Here is a 17,394-nt window from a genome sequence, read left to right as displayed (position 1 = left end):
ATTTTTGGTAGATAAACCACCCAGTAGGAAGTGTATTGACCAATAACAGAGAGATTTTATACCTCAGATCAGAGACTTATTCTTAATACTTTGCCATCATCCCTTTTACTGTTATTGCAAAGGAGGAGTTGCAGTGGCTGTGAAGGTTTTAGCTGTTTGTGCTGGCCAGATTCTGGTGTCTGTATGTGTATGTTTTATATGCTGTGTTTGGATACAGCCTCACCTAGTCAGACTCCTGTTTCTCTTTCTTCCAGGTTTCAGATTAGTTTAGCTGGTGTTTGTGCTTACACACTGTTGGAGTAAACTTTTCAAGTATTACTACGTGGCCTGTGGTGCTTGTCGAAAGTAAAAATTGATCTAGTTGACATTTTTTTCTCTTATTAGGCCTTGATATTAATTTTCTTTCTCATGCTTATGAATGGGTGAAAATTTTAAGATAGCAAAGTCTTAAAACGTGTACTTGGTATTTTTATAAACTAGTAACTGTATATTGTTTGGATGATGGAGTCATCATTATCAAAGTTAAAGGAGGGTATATACTGCAAAAACTTTGCAGATGTATTTCAGCTTCCTCTGTGTTGCATTTGCCAACATGGTTCCAGGTTGCCATGCAGCACATTTGACTTGAATCATGACAGATGTCCAATCTGCCTTTATGATATGTTCGGTTAGGAAGTTTTCATATTTTTTCCTCTCAATATATAATTTTAGCACAGTGTTTTCTATTCATATAGGAGGAGAGCTTGGGAGAACTTGGGAGAGTTTTGGTTTCTTAGTCTCAAAACTGAGCACAGTTCACATTTCATGGTTCAGAAAAGTCAGAAGTTTCTGACATGGATGTCTTTGAACTGTATGGCAAAAGATGGTTCATTATGAAAAGACTGACAAGACAAGAGTTTTTTTTTCCTGCTGTGCCTTGATGCACATCACAACTGCAAGTTTCTTTTCAGATGAAAAAAATTTGTTTTGGAAATTTGAGGCTTATCGACTGAAGTAATGAATTGGATGAACACCTTTTTTTTATTGTCTATCTACTACAAGCACATTTTGATCTGCTTGAATGGATAGTTATCACACCTGGATTATGAAAATACTTCAACAGGTTTTTCGGAATGTTTCTTTCTTCCAGAATTTAATTAAATGCATTTACCCTGGAGTTGGCTATGATGAAATTATTGTCTGAATGTAACCACTCTGCATTTCAGAGAATACCCAACATTGATGGAAAAATCTCTCTAGCCTGAGAGAGCTTAAAGAAAGGTATTATGCTATGTGGTTGTCATTATGGTTGATTTCACTGGAATTCAATGATTGGTATGCAGAAACATTTGTTCAGCAGTTGGAGGTGCAATTTCTGTTATGTTTTATTGACCTAAAAAACCAGCTGACCTCGTTGAAGCAAACTGTCCTCATAACCCTGCCAACTTTCATCCCTAGAGTCTTGGATAAGTTGTAGCGTATGATTAGAGTTTATTGTGGGAATTCAGTGAAGTGTTAAGTTTTCGCAGCTTGAATCTTCACTGAGGTCAAAACATAATTTAAGAGACAGATCTATTAATTTTGGTGATTTCTGCTGATCAGTATGTTCTTAGCTGTTATTTTATTTGTCCATATTTATATGAGGTTATGATGATTAGAAAAATGCTGGATCCGTTTTACTAACATGGTGGGCTGTTGATACTGGTGACAGACAAGAAAATCCAATACATTGGCATAATCCTGCCCTGTGCACCTGCCTATACAAAACAAGAATATTCTGAGCACAACAGGCAGTACAATGACATCCCCTCGTCCCCTGCCTTTAGGTTACATCAGGTTATACACTCCCCAAGCCTGTCCACCTGCAGATAAAGAGGAGATGGATATTTTTTCCATGTGTAATATACTGACCAGTGCTAGAAAGTTTCCCACCAGCCTCTGATGTTGGCCTTCCTAATTGTTTCCGTGGGAGGCTGGGGCTCAGTGACATGTGTAAGGCCCTTGCCTTTAAGGGAGTTTAAGGGAGTTTTAAATTTAACTTACGAGCCGTCCACAGTTTTGTCAAATGTCAGTTTGATGGTTCCAAGGGCAGAGTGATATGTTGTTCAAAGATAATTTCCCTGGAGAAATTGAGATAGTGTACTACTGAAAACTGAGAGAATCTGTGATATACATTACTCTTCTGAGAGACTGGTTATTCTGAGTGAGAAACATAGTTGTCACACTGGATAACAGGCAGATTGTTGACATGTCTTTCTGTTATAGTCTGTTTGCTATGTGTACAGAACCAGCATTTTAGCATTTAAACATTTAGAAAGAGATGACAATTTGAGTAGGGATTATTTAGATTTATCTGATTACGTGAGTGGTTTTGAATTTTTGAATTCGTAATTAGATTTTTAAATTTAATTTTATTTAAGAAATAGTAAAGTAGAAATTTTATTTCCTCGAAATTCTATTTTCTTAAGAAAAAAGTTTAAATTAATAATGTATTATGAAATAAGCAGAAATCATAGTGATTAAAAATAAAAAGATATAAACAGGATCCTGGGACAAGATGATGTGTCATTGTTCATTTGCATCCCACTCACTACTGAGTCTGCTCGGTTCTATACTTTCCCTTTCAGTTTGCTTAAAGGCATGCAGAGGTTAAAATAATAGAAATGGATTATTTAAATAAGGAAGGATATTTTGTAATTTCTTAGTGATTTGATTTTTTTGGGATTTGATTTGGAGTGTAAATACTCTACTGAAGCAAATGGATATACAGTATGAACTGCATGTAAAAAGAGCCCTGTCTCTCTGAAGGAAAAATATCCACTTTGGATTGGGTTGGATGTGACACCACAACTCTGGGGAAGAGAGAACACAAGGAACTGGTACTCCTTCCATTTCATGGTTAGTGGTTTCAAGACACAGTAATATTTCTTATTCCCTAATCTTCGTTCGCGAAGCCTAGCCATGAATATTTCTTATGCTTCTCCAGACCTGCTGCCTGCACTAGTTTTCCCCGGGGGGAAGATCCACAGAGCATATTCCTTTACCTCTTGAACGTGTGAATAAAGCAGCCCCAGAGTGCTCTGGGGAGTTGGTGCCTGCCTGGGTGCAGTGCTGTCAGGATTCCCTGTGTGCAGTGCAGGGGTGTGTGAGTGAAGAATCATTGTGAGATAGCACAACTCGCCCTCAAAAAGCTGTGACTGAAAAGAGACAGGGGAACTAAATTTAGGAATCGGGCTGTTGGTGGGACCACTTCTCCCACTTTCCCATTGTTTCCTTTCACAATGCAGGAGCGACATGCCTGGGCAACATGATTGTGACTGGATTGAAGTGCTCTGATCTGAATTTATAATAAGGGGAAGTTAGTATGTCTAAACAAGAAATCATACAGAGTGTACCTGATTTATTTGGAGGTCTGAAGAAGTTACTGCAAAAGCATGGAAAGCTTGATTTATGTATTGAATGATAATGGCTGGATTGATCCTGAGAACTTCTAGGGTGAGCCAGGAGTTGCAGTCAAAAGATTTGATTCAGAAGGAAATTGCAATGAATCATGGAGTGCTGCAGAGGAGGTGTGATCCTGATTGCTGTCAGGCTGAGCTGGACATGCTGCGGAGCAGTTGGATGCAGAGAAAAACTGGACAGAGTCAGGAGGTGGTGGGGCATTTTTTGCCTTTTTTTTTTTGTTTGTTTCTGTGGGGATGTTTTATTTGTTTTGTTGGCTTTTTAAAGAAAAAAAAGCTTTCCTGGATTACAGCTGGAAAGGACTTGATGGATCAGTAGCAGGATTGCAACTCCTTAGTTGCAGATTTCAGGCAACAGACTATTTCCAGTTGCTGGTTACAGTTATTGCTAATGGTCTCAATTAATAAAATAGCTGAGCAAGCAATTGCCATATTAAATCAGATCAAATATCCTTCTCATCTAGTGCCCTGTCATCAGCAGTATTTTATTTTATTTTTTTTTTAAAAAGAACATCAGAAGAAAAGACCCAACCATCCTGGGTGTACAAGAGAGATGTGTGACAGATGAGTCTTCTGGTATGAATTTCACACATGTTCATGTAAAGTGTCATCCAGTAAGAATGTGCTGAGGAAGACTGTAGTGCAACGCACTGTGTTGGAGTTTCAGTGGTTGCAGTGCAGATAAGTGTTGAAACAAAGTGACATGAACCATAGTTTGGAACAGGATTTTAGTACGTCTTTTTCATTCATGCATTATCCTCACGTGGATATTTGGAGCATCTCTCCAGGGCTTTGGAGGGAACTGTGTCAGACTAAACACTTCTTAAATAAAGATTTTGGAAAATTTCCCAGATTGTGTGTTAGGTAAACCCTTCCTCCCCACATTTTTGTCTTTGAGGTGAGAAATGTTTCAGTGACTTCTGTGACACTTGCTTTATTTCTACCAGGCAGAGTTGTTGGACAACAATACTGTTTTGTGGTGCATCTGGGGGCAAAATTGTTGTCACACTGAAGCACTGTCATAATATCAGTCCTAGGAGATCTGAAAGTAGCCTTCAAACAGTTGAAATACTAAGATTTAAAGGGTGGGGCTGGGGGAAGAAGAATTAAAAAAAAAGGTTATTTGACTTTGTGGCTTTTTAATTATTATTATTATTAATGCAGCAATAGGATCGATTTCTGGTTTTTTGAGACCTATAGATCTCCGTGGGCTGCAAGCCTGCTCCCTTGAGTAAAACTGAAATAGCTATGTGATCTATTAGTAGCAGAGTTGGGAATATACTAAAATTCCTTTTTCTTTACTGGTAATTCACTGGCAATAAATGACTGTGTTCTGGGTTGCTATGACGTGGCATGTTTGCCAGTCGTGGGTCTCACAGAAAAAAAAATCAGTGTGTACAGTGGTGAGATGCAGTTTTGCATTCAGTAGATTTCATTTTTGCAAGGAAAAAGGCAAAATGCTTATAAAATGTTATTACTTTATATTTTAATGAATTTTAATCTTGTTTTATTTCTGGTTGTTATGATTATTACTCCCTGCCTTTTTATATCAGGGCATAAAGCTAGATGAATGATTTGGCCTGGAATGTACAAGCAGTCTAGCTTCTGAACTTCATCCACATCATTAAAAAAAGCATCAGTCCAAATATAATTTTTTGCCATCAAGAAAGAAAGGATGAAAGTTATTTTGAAGCTGAACTCTGTTAGATATGCTGGATATGTCAAAGTAATTGATTTCTTAATGGTTGGGATAGTTGCTTTTATGTTATTTAAGATATTCTTTAGTTTGTTCTCATTATGATAATTGTATTAGAAAAAGAAAAAGAAAGTAAAAAAGAATAAGGAAACATTCCAAATCTTAAAAGATATTTTGGATACTAACAATTCTTTAGGTTATAGGATCTGGATTAGAAAAAAACCCAACATGAAAGTTTTAAGTGCAAATGACTGCACAGAAAGACACTGCTTAGTTTTTTATTAGCATATTATAAAACTTATAGGGACTAGAGTCTAACTTATTAAATCAATTGAACAGTGAAACATGAGGGCTTTCTTTTAGAAAAATTATTGTTGTTTGAGGTGTGTTATGTTTTCTTTGTAATATGAAAATTTCAGTCTATTACAGGTATAGGTTTTTTTATCATGATAATACCTATTTTCTCCAGACAAATCCATCTGTGGGTTGTAGGTGAATAAACAGTGTCCTTGCATATTTGTGTCAGGAATGTCTCTGTCAATAACACTCTTAACATCTCTTGTGATGTTTATAGTTTGCTAGAGACTGACCCCTCTTTGTTTTTCAGGTTTATAGATGGGTAACAGCAAATATATTTGTATTCCATGAAAATGCCAGAAAAAATGATTAGCTTTTCTCATCTTAATAAAATGCTAGCTTATGAATTTCAATGGAATTAGATCTGAATTTTGAAGAATTACCCTTAGCTGGTTTAGTTGTGACTCAATAAAGCACCTACATGTACTGTCACTTTTGAGACAGTGAGAAAACCATGAATAGTTTTCCAGAGTCTTACTGAAGTAATGTAGTTCAGAATGGACATTCACATGGTTGGGATTTACAGGATCAGGTCTTCTGCATGACTAGCTACTGAGATCCAGAGTGCCTAGTAAAATGTTAAGATTTGTTTCCTTACTCACATACGTGAATTCTTTGTAAAGGTGTGGACTATCTATAAAGGAAAAAGAGATGATATGTTAAAAAAAAAAGATATTTTTTTCAAATAATGACAGTGGTAATGTTAAAAAAAAAAGATATTTTTTTCAAATAATGACAATAGTAATATTCTACCCAGTGCATGCCTAGAAGAATAGGTGAAGATGTTTTTTAATTTACGTGTACGAGATTAAATTTTAAAATGTATTTTTGAGACCTTCCTATTTTATATAAATTACTTGTTTTGGATAAATTGTATATCATAAAATAGTTTGGTTTGATTAGTTTGGTTTGGGGTTGGTATCTTTTTATTTGTTTGTTTCCCTGAAAACATTCTTTGCGCTCTGATTTTTTTTTTTTAATAACTTGTTGAGGAGCACAGGTTCCTAGAATACTGGAGAAGTTTTTGATTGACTTTCAGACAGCTGGTCCCATTGCAATGCTGTTTAAAGTGATGAAAATTATTGCAGAGACATATTCCTTTAGAAAACATTGCAGATTTTGCTCTTGGGTGTATTTTGCATGTCTGCATTTTTTGGATGCTTTGAGGGGAAAAAAAAAAAATCTTTATGAAATAGAGTGAAGGCTATACTAAGCATGTAACACTTATTTTTGGCTGACATTACCAACTTTTTGGCCAAGGTCCCCAGGTGGCTAATTAAAGCTGGGAATTTAATGAAATAGTGTGATTTTCTATAGCTATCAGAGATGAAAGCATTGGAGTTTAGACAACACACACTACTGTAAAATGAAATCTGAAAGATACATATATGCAGAAACTTAGTATTAATATTTCTTTTAAGAAGTTGGACTGAAGGAATTAAATGTCCTGTAGTTAGACCTATGAGATCTAGTTGTGTGCCACTCCAGAAGAACAAGAAGAAAACCACAAACATGGTTAAGTGAATCATTTCAGTTATTTTCATACTAGCAAGAACTAAATGCTGCTACTGTTTTGCTATTTATCTTTCTGCTGATCAAGGCTCTGGGTCTCCAGGACAACGATCTATTTCTTAAAAAGACATTTCAGTCAAAAAATTGAATAGAATGAGCAGCCAGTGCAATTGATGTAAGGTCATCTTGCTGCTTGCACAGTGAGATTTACTGGCTCCAGGTTCCTTGGGCCTTCTTCGTAAGAGAGAAAGCTACAGGGCTGTTGAAGAATTTTTTGGTCTTTTCCCTTTCCCTGCCTTGCTCAGATCTAAATATTTAACAGTCATAGATGATGGCTCTTCAGCAGCATGAGGAGTCAGAGCTGCTATGTTCTAGTGATTCCAGTGTTGGCATTTTAAGGCCACTTTCTGGAAAAATCGCTGGATGCTGAGGAAAACAGAGGTAGACCTTGCTGTGGTTTAGACACCTGGATTATAAGTCCTATGCCCAGCTGAGGTGGAAATTAATGGCTGTGGACTTGAGAAAGATTATCAAAAATTATCCCAGATCAGAAAGATTCAGGAAGAGGAACAGGAAATTATGACTTTTTTGTGATTTTTTTTACTGGGGTAGCATATCTAAGGTGAATGTATTTTCAGTTGAGAGAAATGGCTTGATCTAGGTTAAAAAAATTAATAAGCTCAACTTTAGCAGTAGTAAGGCAGCTTCTAGAGGAGTGTGTTTCTTTATACAATCTTTTTTCTCGTTTTTAGGAGTGCGAGAATGTCTTATGTACTAAAATAATGAAATTTTATTTAGACTTCTTTCTTATGCCTGGTATTCATCTCTTTATTAACTTCCAGTATTATTGTCATCATTATTGTGTACTGGATACTTCTCTGATATTGAATTATCAAATGAGTTAGAAGATGCCCATAATATCCTTCAGTTTGCAATTCTGGAACAAAAGAGAACTTGTTTCCTTTTTTAGTTGGTGGTTTAGGGTTTTTTAAGTTTTTTAAGTTTATTTTTATTTTGACTATTCAAGCTGTGCTTATATTCTAACTCTACTCTAGCTCTGTTTCGAAGACATCTTAGTTTCACTCTGAATTCTTTTTTAGTCCTAAGCTGTTAGATGTTCTGTGACAATTGCTGACTGTCTATAACCATAAGAACACAAACAAATTTAAATTTGTTATCTGCAAAAAGGGTCATTAACCCTGCTTTTTAATGTTTGGCCATAATTAAACATCTTGCAAAGAGTCGTCTACACTGCTTTTTAGTTTGCTTTTTTACTTCTTAAATGTTACGAGCTCAGAACATAATTTCTTTAAGCCAAATGTAATGTTGGCACCACTCTGGACTTGGGTGCTTCAGAACTAGTTTGTAGCCTGGCTTTCCAGTTCCATGAAGTTTTTAAAATCACCAATGCAGCACAGTATTGATAATAACTAGTTTGAGGTGATGTCTAGCTGTAATGTCTAGCTCAGTGGTTAAATAATTTAGCTCACTGAAAGATAATAGATGCCCAACTTCAAAATGAACTGTAACAGTGTGGAAGGTCGGAGAGCTGAGGGTTTCATCTTTCTGCTTTGGGGCAATTACACTATCAGAGAATAATTCTGCATATGCTTTAGTACCAGAAGATTATTAACTTGTGATGGTAACATCAATTCTACTGACCAGACCCTTGCAGCATATATTTCAGATTTTCAAGACGTATGTCTTAAGCAGTAATCTTTTATTTATTTTATTCTGTCTAATGAATTTTGTGGTCTTAGAGTTTTAAATTTAAACAGTGCAGCAGAACACATGAAACTAATTCCACATGATAAAGAGTAATGTAGACTCAACTCTGCATATCAGCATAGCTACTAGTAAAGTATGTGGATATTCTATATCCTATATGGTCATGGCATATGATATTTTGTGCTGATTGGGTACTGTTCCCAAATATTTTTCTATTTCTTATGCATATTTTTTACTTACCCTAATCTTCTATTTTATTAAAAAGCATTTTAGAAACAGAGCCACATGAAAACATACCAGAGCAAGCAAGTCAAAAATTCTACTGGATCAGGGATTGTATTTGATATTTGCTGTTTAAAAAAAAAAAAAAAAAAGAGTTAGTAGGGAATATATGCTTGCATTTATTTGCTGCACTGAACTCCCCCTGTACATTTAATGCATGCCTAAAAGAAAACTTCTCAGCTAGGCTTTTTAACTGTAGCATTTTCTTTTCATTTCCATAGGTATGTAGCCAGTTGTGGAATAAAGAGAGTCTACGACAGAGCTTTCTTTTATTTCCTTCTCTTCAAGATTTTGCATATCACAGGCACCAGATGTTTTCCTTTGCAGCTTTACCATGTTCTACTTTTCAGTGTGGCATTAGACAGAAGCTGAAATGGGAAGTTGTGTGAGGGAGGGGTGATGAAAGAAGCAGTTAGCGTTGGCATAAAATTGAACTTCTTACAGAGATTAAATATAAATGAATTTATCATTTACTCAACATGAGATTGGAAACCAATTTATATTTTAACAGCACAAAGTCATATTGCACCACCAAAATTTCTGCCAAATACCACATTTATATATAAAGTTGTGAAAGTAATTTTTTCTAGTATTCATTTTGGTTTTATGCTGGTTAAGTCTGTGTTTACAATTATGAGACAGACTCAGGAGAGAACTGTTTTTCACTTGGAATTGTACAGAGCATCTAATGTATATTTGAACTAGTTGTATGCACTTTTATTTTTTTAGGCAACTTGAAGTTACTTTTTTTTAGTTATAATAGGTGAGATTTTCTGTTATGTGCTGTACTTCTAAACTTGTATATGAAGTGCCTTCTAAGAATTTTTAATACCATGGAACATTTATTGATTACAAATTAATTGTTAATTTTTCAGTATAAATAAGTGGTGAAAAAAACACTGGTAGGACAAAGAAATCAGAGATAGAAGGAAATATAAAATGACCTAGTTTCTTTAGGATAATAAAATCTGTGCAAGAAATACATTCTGTAACTTTTTTTCCACTGCTGCTGATGTGGAAGCAATGGAGAGATTTTCAGTGATCCTTTTGGGCACTGAATAATATTCTCTTCATTTGCCAAAACAGGATTAGTGAGTAGATCTTATTAGGAATTTGCACGTGACTTAATTTTTTATAGATAAAAGGGAGCAAATTCCTCAAAGTCAAAGAAAATCAAGAAAATAATATGTAAGAATCTAAGCAGGTAGAAAGCATTACTGCAAGGATATTTTTTCATTAACTGCCAGGCACAATTTATTTACCTTCTTCCTTAAAAAGATGTATGCTCAGTATCAGAAATGCCTCTGGTAACTTATTAAATAAGATCCACAGCAAAAGATAATCAAATACCGAAACAATTTTTGAAATTTAGTACAGTATTAAAAATAGAAAACTAATGGTGGCAAAGATTGTTTCATTTTCATTAGGAATGGCTCATAAATCTGTTTGTTGATAATCTTTTGTAGAAAGAAGTCTCATTACTAAAAATGGTAGAAATGTTTTTGTCAAGTACAAAGCTATTTGTAAAGGCATACTTTATTCTTCATGGCATATTTATGACCTGACCTTCTACCCCATCACACTTTAATCCTCCAAACCACTGTATTTGTAGTAGTCCAGGTTTTAAAAAGTAGAATTTCACAACATACATTAGTCATCACCTTTACCTCCTGCTTCCTTTGAAATTAATGCTACTTAGAGGACCCCTTCAAATTGTTCCTGAATGCACTGAGTGTGTAAGGATTGTTGGATAATCTCCGTCTTACAACAATTTTTCTGGATAATCTCCCTCTTACAAGAGTTTTTCTGCATAGAGCTCAGACCATGTATGACTATTTGTGAGCAAATGATAAAAAGGGAAAAATCTTATAAGTGCAAATAATTGCATTACCACTGCACAAACTTAAAGATGTTTTGATTTGCCATCTTGAAAATCAAATGAAGTCTTATTGTTACATCTGATACTTGGAATACTTGTGTCTGTTGGAGATGTTCTGTGTCATAGTCACAAAGTTAATTTCTGTTGAAAAAGAAGTGATTGTCATTAACTCTAATGGGTATATGTGTGCAATTCTTAGACATATGAAGGATCAAAACAAGAAGGTTGCCAATCTGAAGCACAATCAGCAACTGGAGAAAAAAAAGAATGCACAGCTGTTGGAAGAAGTTCGTAGGCGAGAGGACAATATGACTGACAACTCTCAACATTTACAAGTGAGTTTATTTTTCAAATGTGTTTTAAAAGCATCAAAGATAGTACACTTCTTTTGCACTGTGTCTTCCAGGATGCATAATAAAGCTCTCCCACAAAGAGCTGATGGATCTCTCCTCTTCTACCAGAGGATGCCCTACTCATCTCAGTTGCATCCGTGAAATATTTACTATTACGGTGAGGGAAAAAAACCCAGTAGAATTTGAAGACCTCTACAGAGTTACTACCTCAGCAAATGTTTTTTCTTGCAGTTGGAAAGAAAAGGTTCTCTTGTATCTCTCCTTTATTTAAGATAAACTCTGAGCCTTGTTCTAGGACAGTTTCTACAGTTTTTAAGTTTCTGAGCTTGGGGTTTGAGATTTGCAAGACAATGAACTGATCTGGTTAAGTGCTACATCACATACTGGGGAACTTGTTTTCAAGGCCACAAGTTTGATGCTTGATTTAAAAATTATTCCCTGAGATCTGACTGTTAAAATCCACGTAGAGAAGTGCTGATTTCTGTCGACAACATCAGTGTCTCCATGCCCAGTGTTTGTAGGCAATTTACAGTGCAAAATACCAATTTTGCCTTGATCTGGTTAATATAATGTGTTTCTGGACAATTTCCAGTGGATTGAATTTGACCCTCTCATGCTTTGTATGGTTGTATTTCTATTTCTAATATGTTCCTATATGCAAAATGGAAAAATTAATGCCACATCTCTCTCCAGGCTTGTGTTGGTGGAACTTTGTCAGAATCAAGTTCAGGAAATGATACGTTTTTTATGCACCTGGGCAGTGTTACGTCTACTTTATAACCTTGGTCATTACATCCTGATTGCATCACCATGCATTTGACTGCATGTGATGTAGCAACAAAAGCTTGTGAAGTATTTGATCTGACAATATGATATAAGAGAATTAAATTTCAGTGTTGAGCAGCTACTTGTAATTACTGTAGTTCAGTAAAGGGAATATATTAAGCTTATTTTTTCAGTAATATTTTGGAAATCTCTGAGTGATGTGATGACTAGAGAATAGAAGCCATTCCCAAGAACTTTGATTTAACTGCTATACTTAGGGCTTTCTAATCTTGTGGTGAGAATGCATCTACCAAATGGAAGAAGCGTGGCTGAATGGCTTGAATTTGGAAAGAAAACTCCTTGTCTGGTGTATAGCTCTTATGTTCCGTTCACTTCCTATAAAACATTTACACACTAAGAACAGTTTATGAAAACCAGTTAACCAAGAACTGTTATTTCTTGTTACTATGCCTTAAAGTTTCAATATTTTAATACTATATCCTTCAACACATTATTTTCAAGATATGAATCTGATAAGTAGGTGGTTGACTGGTTGAAAAGCCAAACAATTGTAGAGCTCCTGTCAATTAACCTTGGTATAGAAAGGAATTTTTAAAAATATGTTTTTAAGAAAATGTTTCCTCTGTTATGGAGTTGTGTAAAGAGTAACAGGAGTGATCTAAGGATTTAAATGAGGCAGGATTTTTGGGGAGACACATGATGTGAGATATATGATGTACTTTGAAAACCAGATTTCTAGGAGTACTATGCATCTGCTGATTAAAAATAATAATAATTGCTCTTTCAATTAATGTTTAATCTTAGTAAACTGTAGGGATCTGACCCCCTTTCCTTGTTGCTGTTTATAATACCTTACTGTGTTTAGTGGAAACCCCCTATGTTTATAGGCATCTATAACACATAGTGCTTGTGTCTACAGTGTACTTGTTACATTTGTGAATGATGTATTGAGCTGTTACGGGAAAAGTATATCCTAAAATTCTCTGGCCTGATGTAATGACTGTATTTGTTGGCTGGCTGTGATAAGCTGGCTGTTGGCTGGCTGTGATAAGCTCAGCTGAGAATTGAAGAGCAGTCAGGCTGGTCAAATTACATTTACTCCAGCCAAGTCTCGATCCCTTTTGCAGAAGTACTGGAAAAGATGTAATAAGGAAGTGAGTGGGATTGTCCATGGACCATTCAGGGAGTTTACTCTGGGCAAACTGAAGTGCCATCCATTTTGTGCAGCTCAGGTAGGGGCTGAAGCTCTACCCATTCAGCTGCCCACTTGCTTTCTGATAGGTTTGAAGAAGTTCAGAAGTCTGTAGTTTCTTTGAAGCTTCAGTAGTATGTAACAGTTCCCGAGGCTTGTAGCACCAGGTATATTTGTGGAGCTTTTCACCATCTTTTCAGGTAAAAGCCATTCAAAGCTGGTTCATGTCCCAGCCTCAGTGCTTGCAGGTCAGGTTTGAGTCTCTGATGGCCCCATCTCACAGCACTCCAGGCACTGCTGTGGCGGAGAATGCCCTGGGATGCCTGGGGAGGGAATTCACTTTGGTCTCCCTCAGCTATCACCTATAATTGTGAGTGATGCTTCAGGTGTGGTTTTGGGGGGTTATTTGGATCACTGTAAAATTGGAAACATCAGGGAGCCAGACTTCACATTAATTCTTGGGAATGAAGAATAGTTGTGAGGTTTTCTGGCTTTTCCTAACACAAATCAAGGGCAGACCTGTGCGAGTCTTGCCAGACGTGATGGTCATATATTAGGTAAAGCATCACAGCAGGAGAGCTGGACCTTGAACACTTTATCATGAAATTTTTTGAGAATAGTGTATCTAACATGCCTTAATTTTTCTTTTTTTTTTCTGTCTTAAAAATGATAAGCCTTTTTGAGAAACACTGAGCTAAGAAATACACAGGTATCATGTCATAAATTTGTGTGTAATTCCTCAAGTCTCTTTGTAGGATCTTGAAATGTTAAAGGCGTGAGACTTGTTTATTTCCTGAGATGGATTTTTCTTGATTCTTGCGTGGAACATCTTTCTTCCAGTAGCACTGTTACCTCAATAGAATTGGGAAAGGAAATATTTGCATAACATGGAGAACTTAAGTGCATTTGGTTTAGAATCTGATTTTCAGACCTGCTTTAATAACAACAACAACAAAATCCTTTTGTTTCTCTGGAGTAAACAAAAGAAGGTTCACCTAATAATATTACTATATGTCTCATCACATAGCCTCAAAGGAAGTGAAATATACACTTATTATAGTTTTCATAAATGTAATTTATCAATTCAATAAGTAATCTAAGTCCAGAAACACTCCTTTGTGGAAATTTTTTGCAATGTCCAATGCATACAGGTCACAAAAAAAGTGCAGGGATGAGCCTGAAACAAAGTTAAAAAGTTTAATACCCTATTCTGCTCTAATCTATTCAGCTTGTGGGTGTTTCCACCTTTTCTTCCAGTTTATCTTCTGGCAAAGTTTTTGACTCTTCTGTTGTTTTAAATGTTTGGGTAATTTGTCACAATTCTCTTTTAAGTAGCTTGGGTTTTCTTTGGGTGGAAATCCACATGCAGAAAAGAGATATTTCACTAACAACATTGTTTTTGAGTGAGACAATGTGTAGTTCTCATTGATTTCAAACATCATCTACAGGCAACTTGATCAATGCTCTGTGCCTGCAGTACTGTGAAACAGATTGTGTACATATGTACATTTTCCAGGTGTAAATATCTCACTTTTTAAACAGAGTCTAGCTTCTCAGTCATGCTTTGTCACTGGATGTACAAGAGTTCTAGTTTTCTAATAGCTTTGTACTGGCTGGAAATTTAGTCTTAGGTAATGAATAAAACATGATCAGGAGAAAGTCCCATCAAAGGAGAGAGAAAAACTGGCTAGTTAATATTACTGCTTTCTGATTCTTGCCATGTGAATGTCTGTGATATCTTACTCACTGAAAATAGCTCCCAAGAGATTTCATAGCTAGTCAGTGTGAATCCTTAACCTCGGATTTGTTTCTTTGTGTGCTTCACCATATAATTTTCAACTCCATAATAGTTCTAGAAATACAAAACATACTGAAGACATTGCACATTACTATATGTTATTTCTGTGTCTTTTAAAATAAGATAGCATGGCCTAAACAATGGGCATACCCGACATTACTATGAATTTACTATGATTTTTCCTTTAATGCAGTGTATTTCCTACTGCATCGTTTCAAACGCTTTGAAACTATAATATCAATAAAAAGAAAAAGCTAGGGAATGAGATGAAGTCTTGCAAATAAAAATGAACAGAGCAGTTTAATCAGTTCAGAGACACAGGAAGCAGCCATGAGTGCTATGCAGACAGGCATTAGTGCATGGAGCTGACACAAGGCAGGAGAGAATTCATTACATAAACACTTTGTACCTAAAGCTTTGTATTATTAGTGCTGAAATACATATGTAGTGTCAAAACACAACCTTTTAAGAGGTTAAAAATCATGAGCTATTGTATTAAAAGGGAATTCTGGTTTAAGCATCCATCCTAAGGTGGACCTATACCTCTCTGGAAGGCTTTAATAATTCTCAGTGTTTAGGGGATTCTGTAGGTTTCGATCTTTAGAAGGCTGGTAATTTTGGGGGGGTAGATAGTGCTAAGAGAGGGATTTTGCCTATTTACACCATTCCTGCCTCATTTCCACAATGGGCATGTCTGAATTGCAAGTGGTGGTCTGGCTTTGACGTGCAGAATTGCTCCCTACCTCTTCTGGTTGTGGGCAGGGGATAAGGGGAACAAGGTGACTGCCCTTGATTTCCTGTTCTTAATATCACGAGCAATCAGAACACACAGATGAGATATGATGTAGATGGATTTTTGAAATACGTTCAGGGACAAGAGAAGGGATAAAACATGGCCTGCAATGCTTGTGAAGATCTTCCCTCTTTCTAAGATTTCTGCTATCAGATTTGAATATCTTGAAACAAAAGCTGGTTTGTTTGCAAGTCTGCATAAGAGTCAGCTGCAACAAGTCTTTTGGTCTTTGTGTAAGACGATAAAGAATTGTAAGATTTTGGAACCAGTTCAGTGACAAATTCAGAGGATGGGGTAAGCTACAGCTAGAATGAAGTTCTCCCCTTAAGGTTCCCATGAACACCTGTTTGTGGAAGATGCAGAATAGAGACTAATTATGGTTTTAGTGACTTAAAAACTTATTTTAACATAAATTTTCTACAATTAAAGCAGTAATTCACGCCAGTTTTCTCAATTTATTGCTTGAAAACTAGCCTATGGTATTTTATGCTTCTGGTTTCAAACTGTCGGTTCCTTGGGGACTGTAAAATTTTGTATCTGAGTGGTTAAGCTTAAATTTGGTCAATTTGTGAGAAAATTAGTATTCATGTACATATTAGATAGTTTCACCCTGATAAAGCAGGAGTTATGTACTAGCAGATAGAGAGAACCCAGCACAGTAGATTGCACAATTATGTGTGTTAGTGATATGTTCATGGGTACTTCCTTTGGCATTTCTCTGCCTCTCTAATTATAGGTGGATTTTGCCAAGATAGAGTGTAGCTAATAGCTACAACATCAAGAATATTCAGCCTTTAGCAAAATATATAGCATATTATAAGCTTCACACAATTCAGAGACCTTTTTTTCTCTTGTGCATATCTAGGAAAAAGGCAGAAATTGCATTTTCTTAAAGTGGTCATTTTTATGTACCTGAACATAAACTTTAATAGACATTTTGAAAAAGTAGAACTTAACAAAACTGCCTTTTCTGTACTTATTGATAACCAATCTATCAAAAAAATCTTTGAGCAGAGACTTGGGCAACAGGTAATAGGAAAAAAAAAAGTAAACCTTTGATGCTGTAGTGCTATATATTAAAAAATTATTACCAGATTAGAAGTGCGTACTTAAAAAATTCAAAATAATCAATTCAGACACATGTAAGACTATTGAAGACACAGCTAGTGTACTTATCTTCAGATTTTCAACATAATATAAATATAAATTCAGATTGTAAACATGGATGGACAGTTAGGAATTTTCCTTCCTTGGCCTGTGGAAGTTCCATAAGCTGTGGATAAATTCCACATGTGTTGCTGAAACGTGTGTTGAACTTCAGCCAGTAGTTTAAGATTATGTTGAAGAAAATATTTCTAAAAGGTTTCAGATGAAGAAAAGTATTTGAGAATCTGCAGAGGGCAGGAGGGTTGATTGGTAGGTCTGAGGATCAATACCAGAAGTGTTTTTTTAATTTGGGGATTTACTTTGACATTTGTTTTCATTGTGCAGTGTAATCCCCAGAAGCCAAAACTACTCTTGTTATAAAATGTCCCTGTAGACAATCTGTGAAAATCCCACTTGAAGATCAGTTTCTAC

The 17,394-nt window shown here is 35.8% G+C and overlaps 1 protein-coding gene across 1 annotated transcript in view; it reads left to right on the top strand.

The window, feature by feature from the left end:
- The window catches only part of LOC113991671 (ERC protein 2), a gene marked incomplete at its 3' end in the record, with an annotated part of 185,979 nt that extends 174,708 nt beyond the window's left edge, over positions 1-11,271 (top strand). The window contains exon 16 of the mRNA XM_039379342.1: positions 11,094-11,271. Coding sequence (XP_039235276.1) covers positions 11,094-11,271 — 178 coding nt within the window. The remainder of the gene's footprint in view (positions 1-11,093) is intronic.
- Positions 11,272-17,394: the final 6,123 nt, after the last annotated feature.

This window comes from Pipra filicauda, unplaced genomic scaffold (assembly GCF_003945595.2).
Source record: "Pipra filicauda isolate LSUMZ 115617 unplaced genomic scaffold, ASM394559v2 scaffold165_size2600900_pilon, whole genome shotgun sequence".
Classification (NCBI taxonomy): domain Eukaryota; kingdom Metazoa; phylum Chordata; class Aves; order Passeriformes; family Pipridae; genus Pipra; species Pipra filicauda.
Note: the sequence above shows the minus strand (reverse complement) of the source record. Positions and strands in the feature narration are given on the sequence as shown.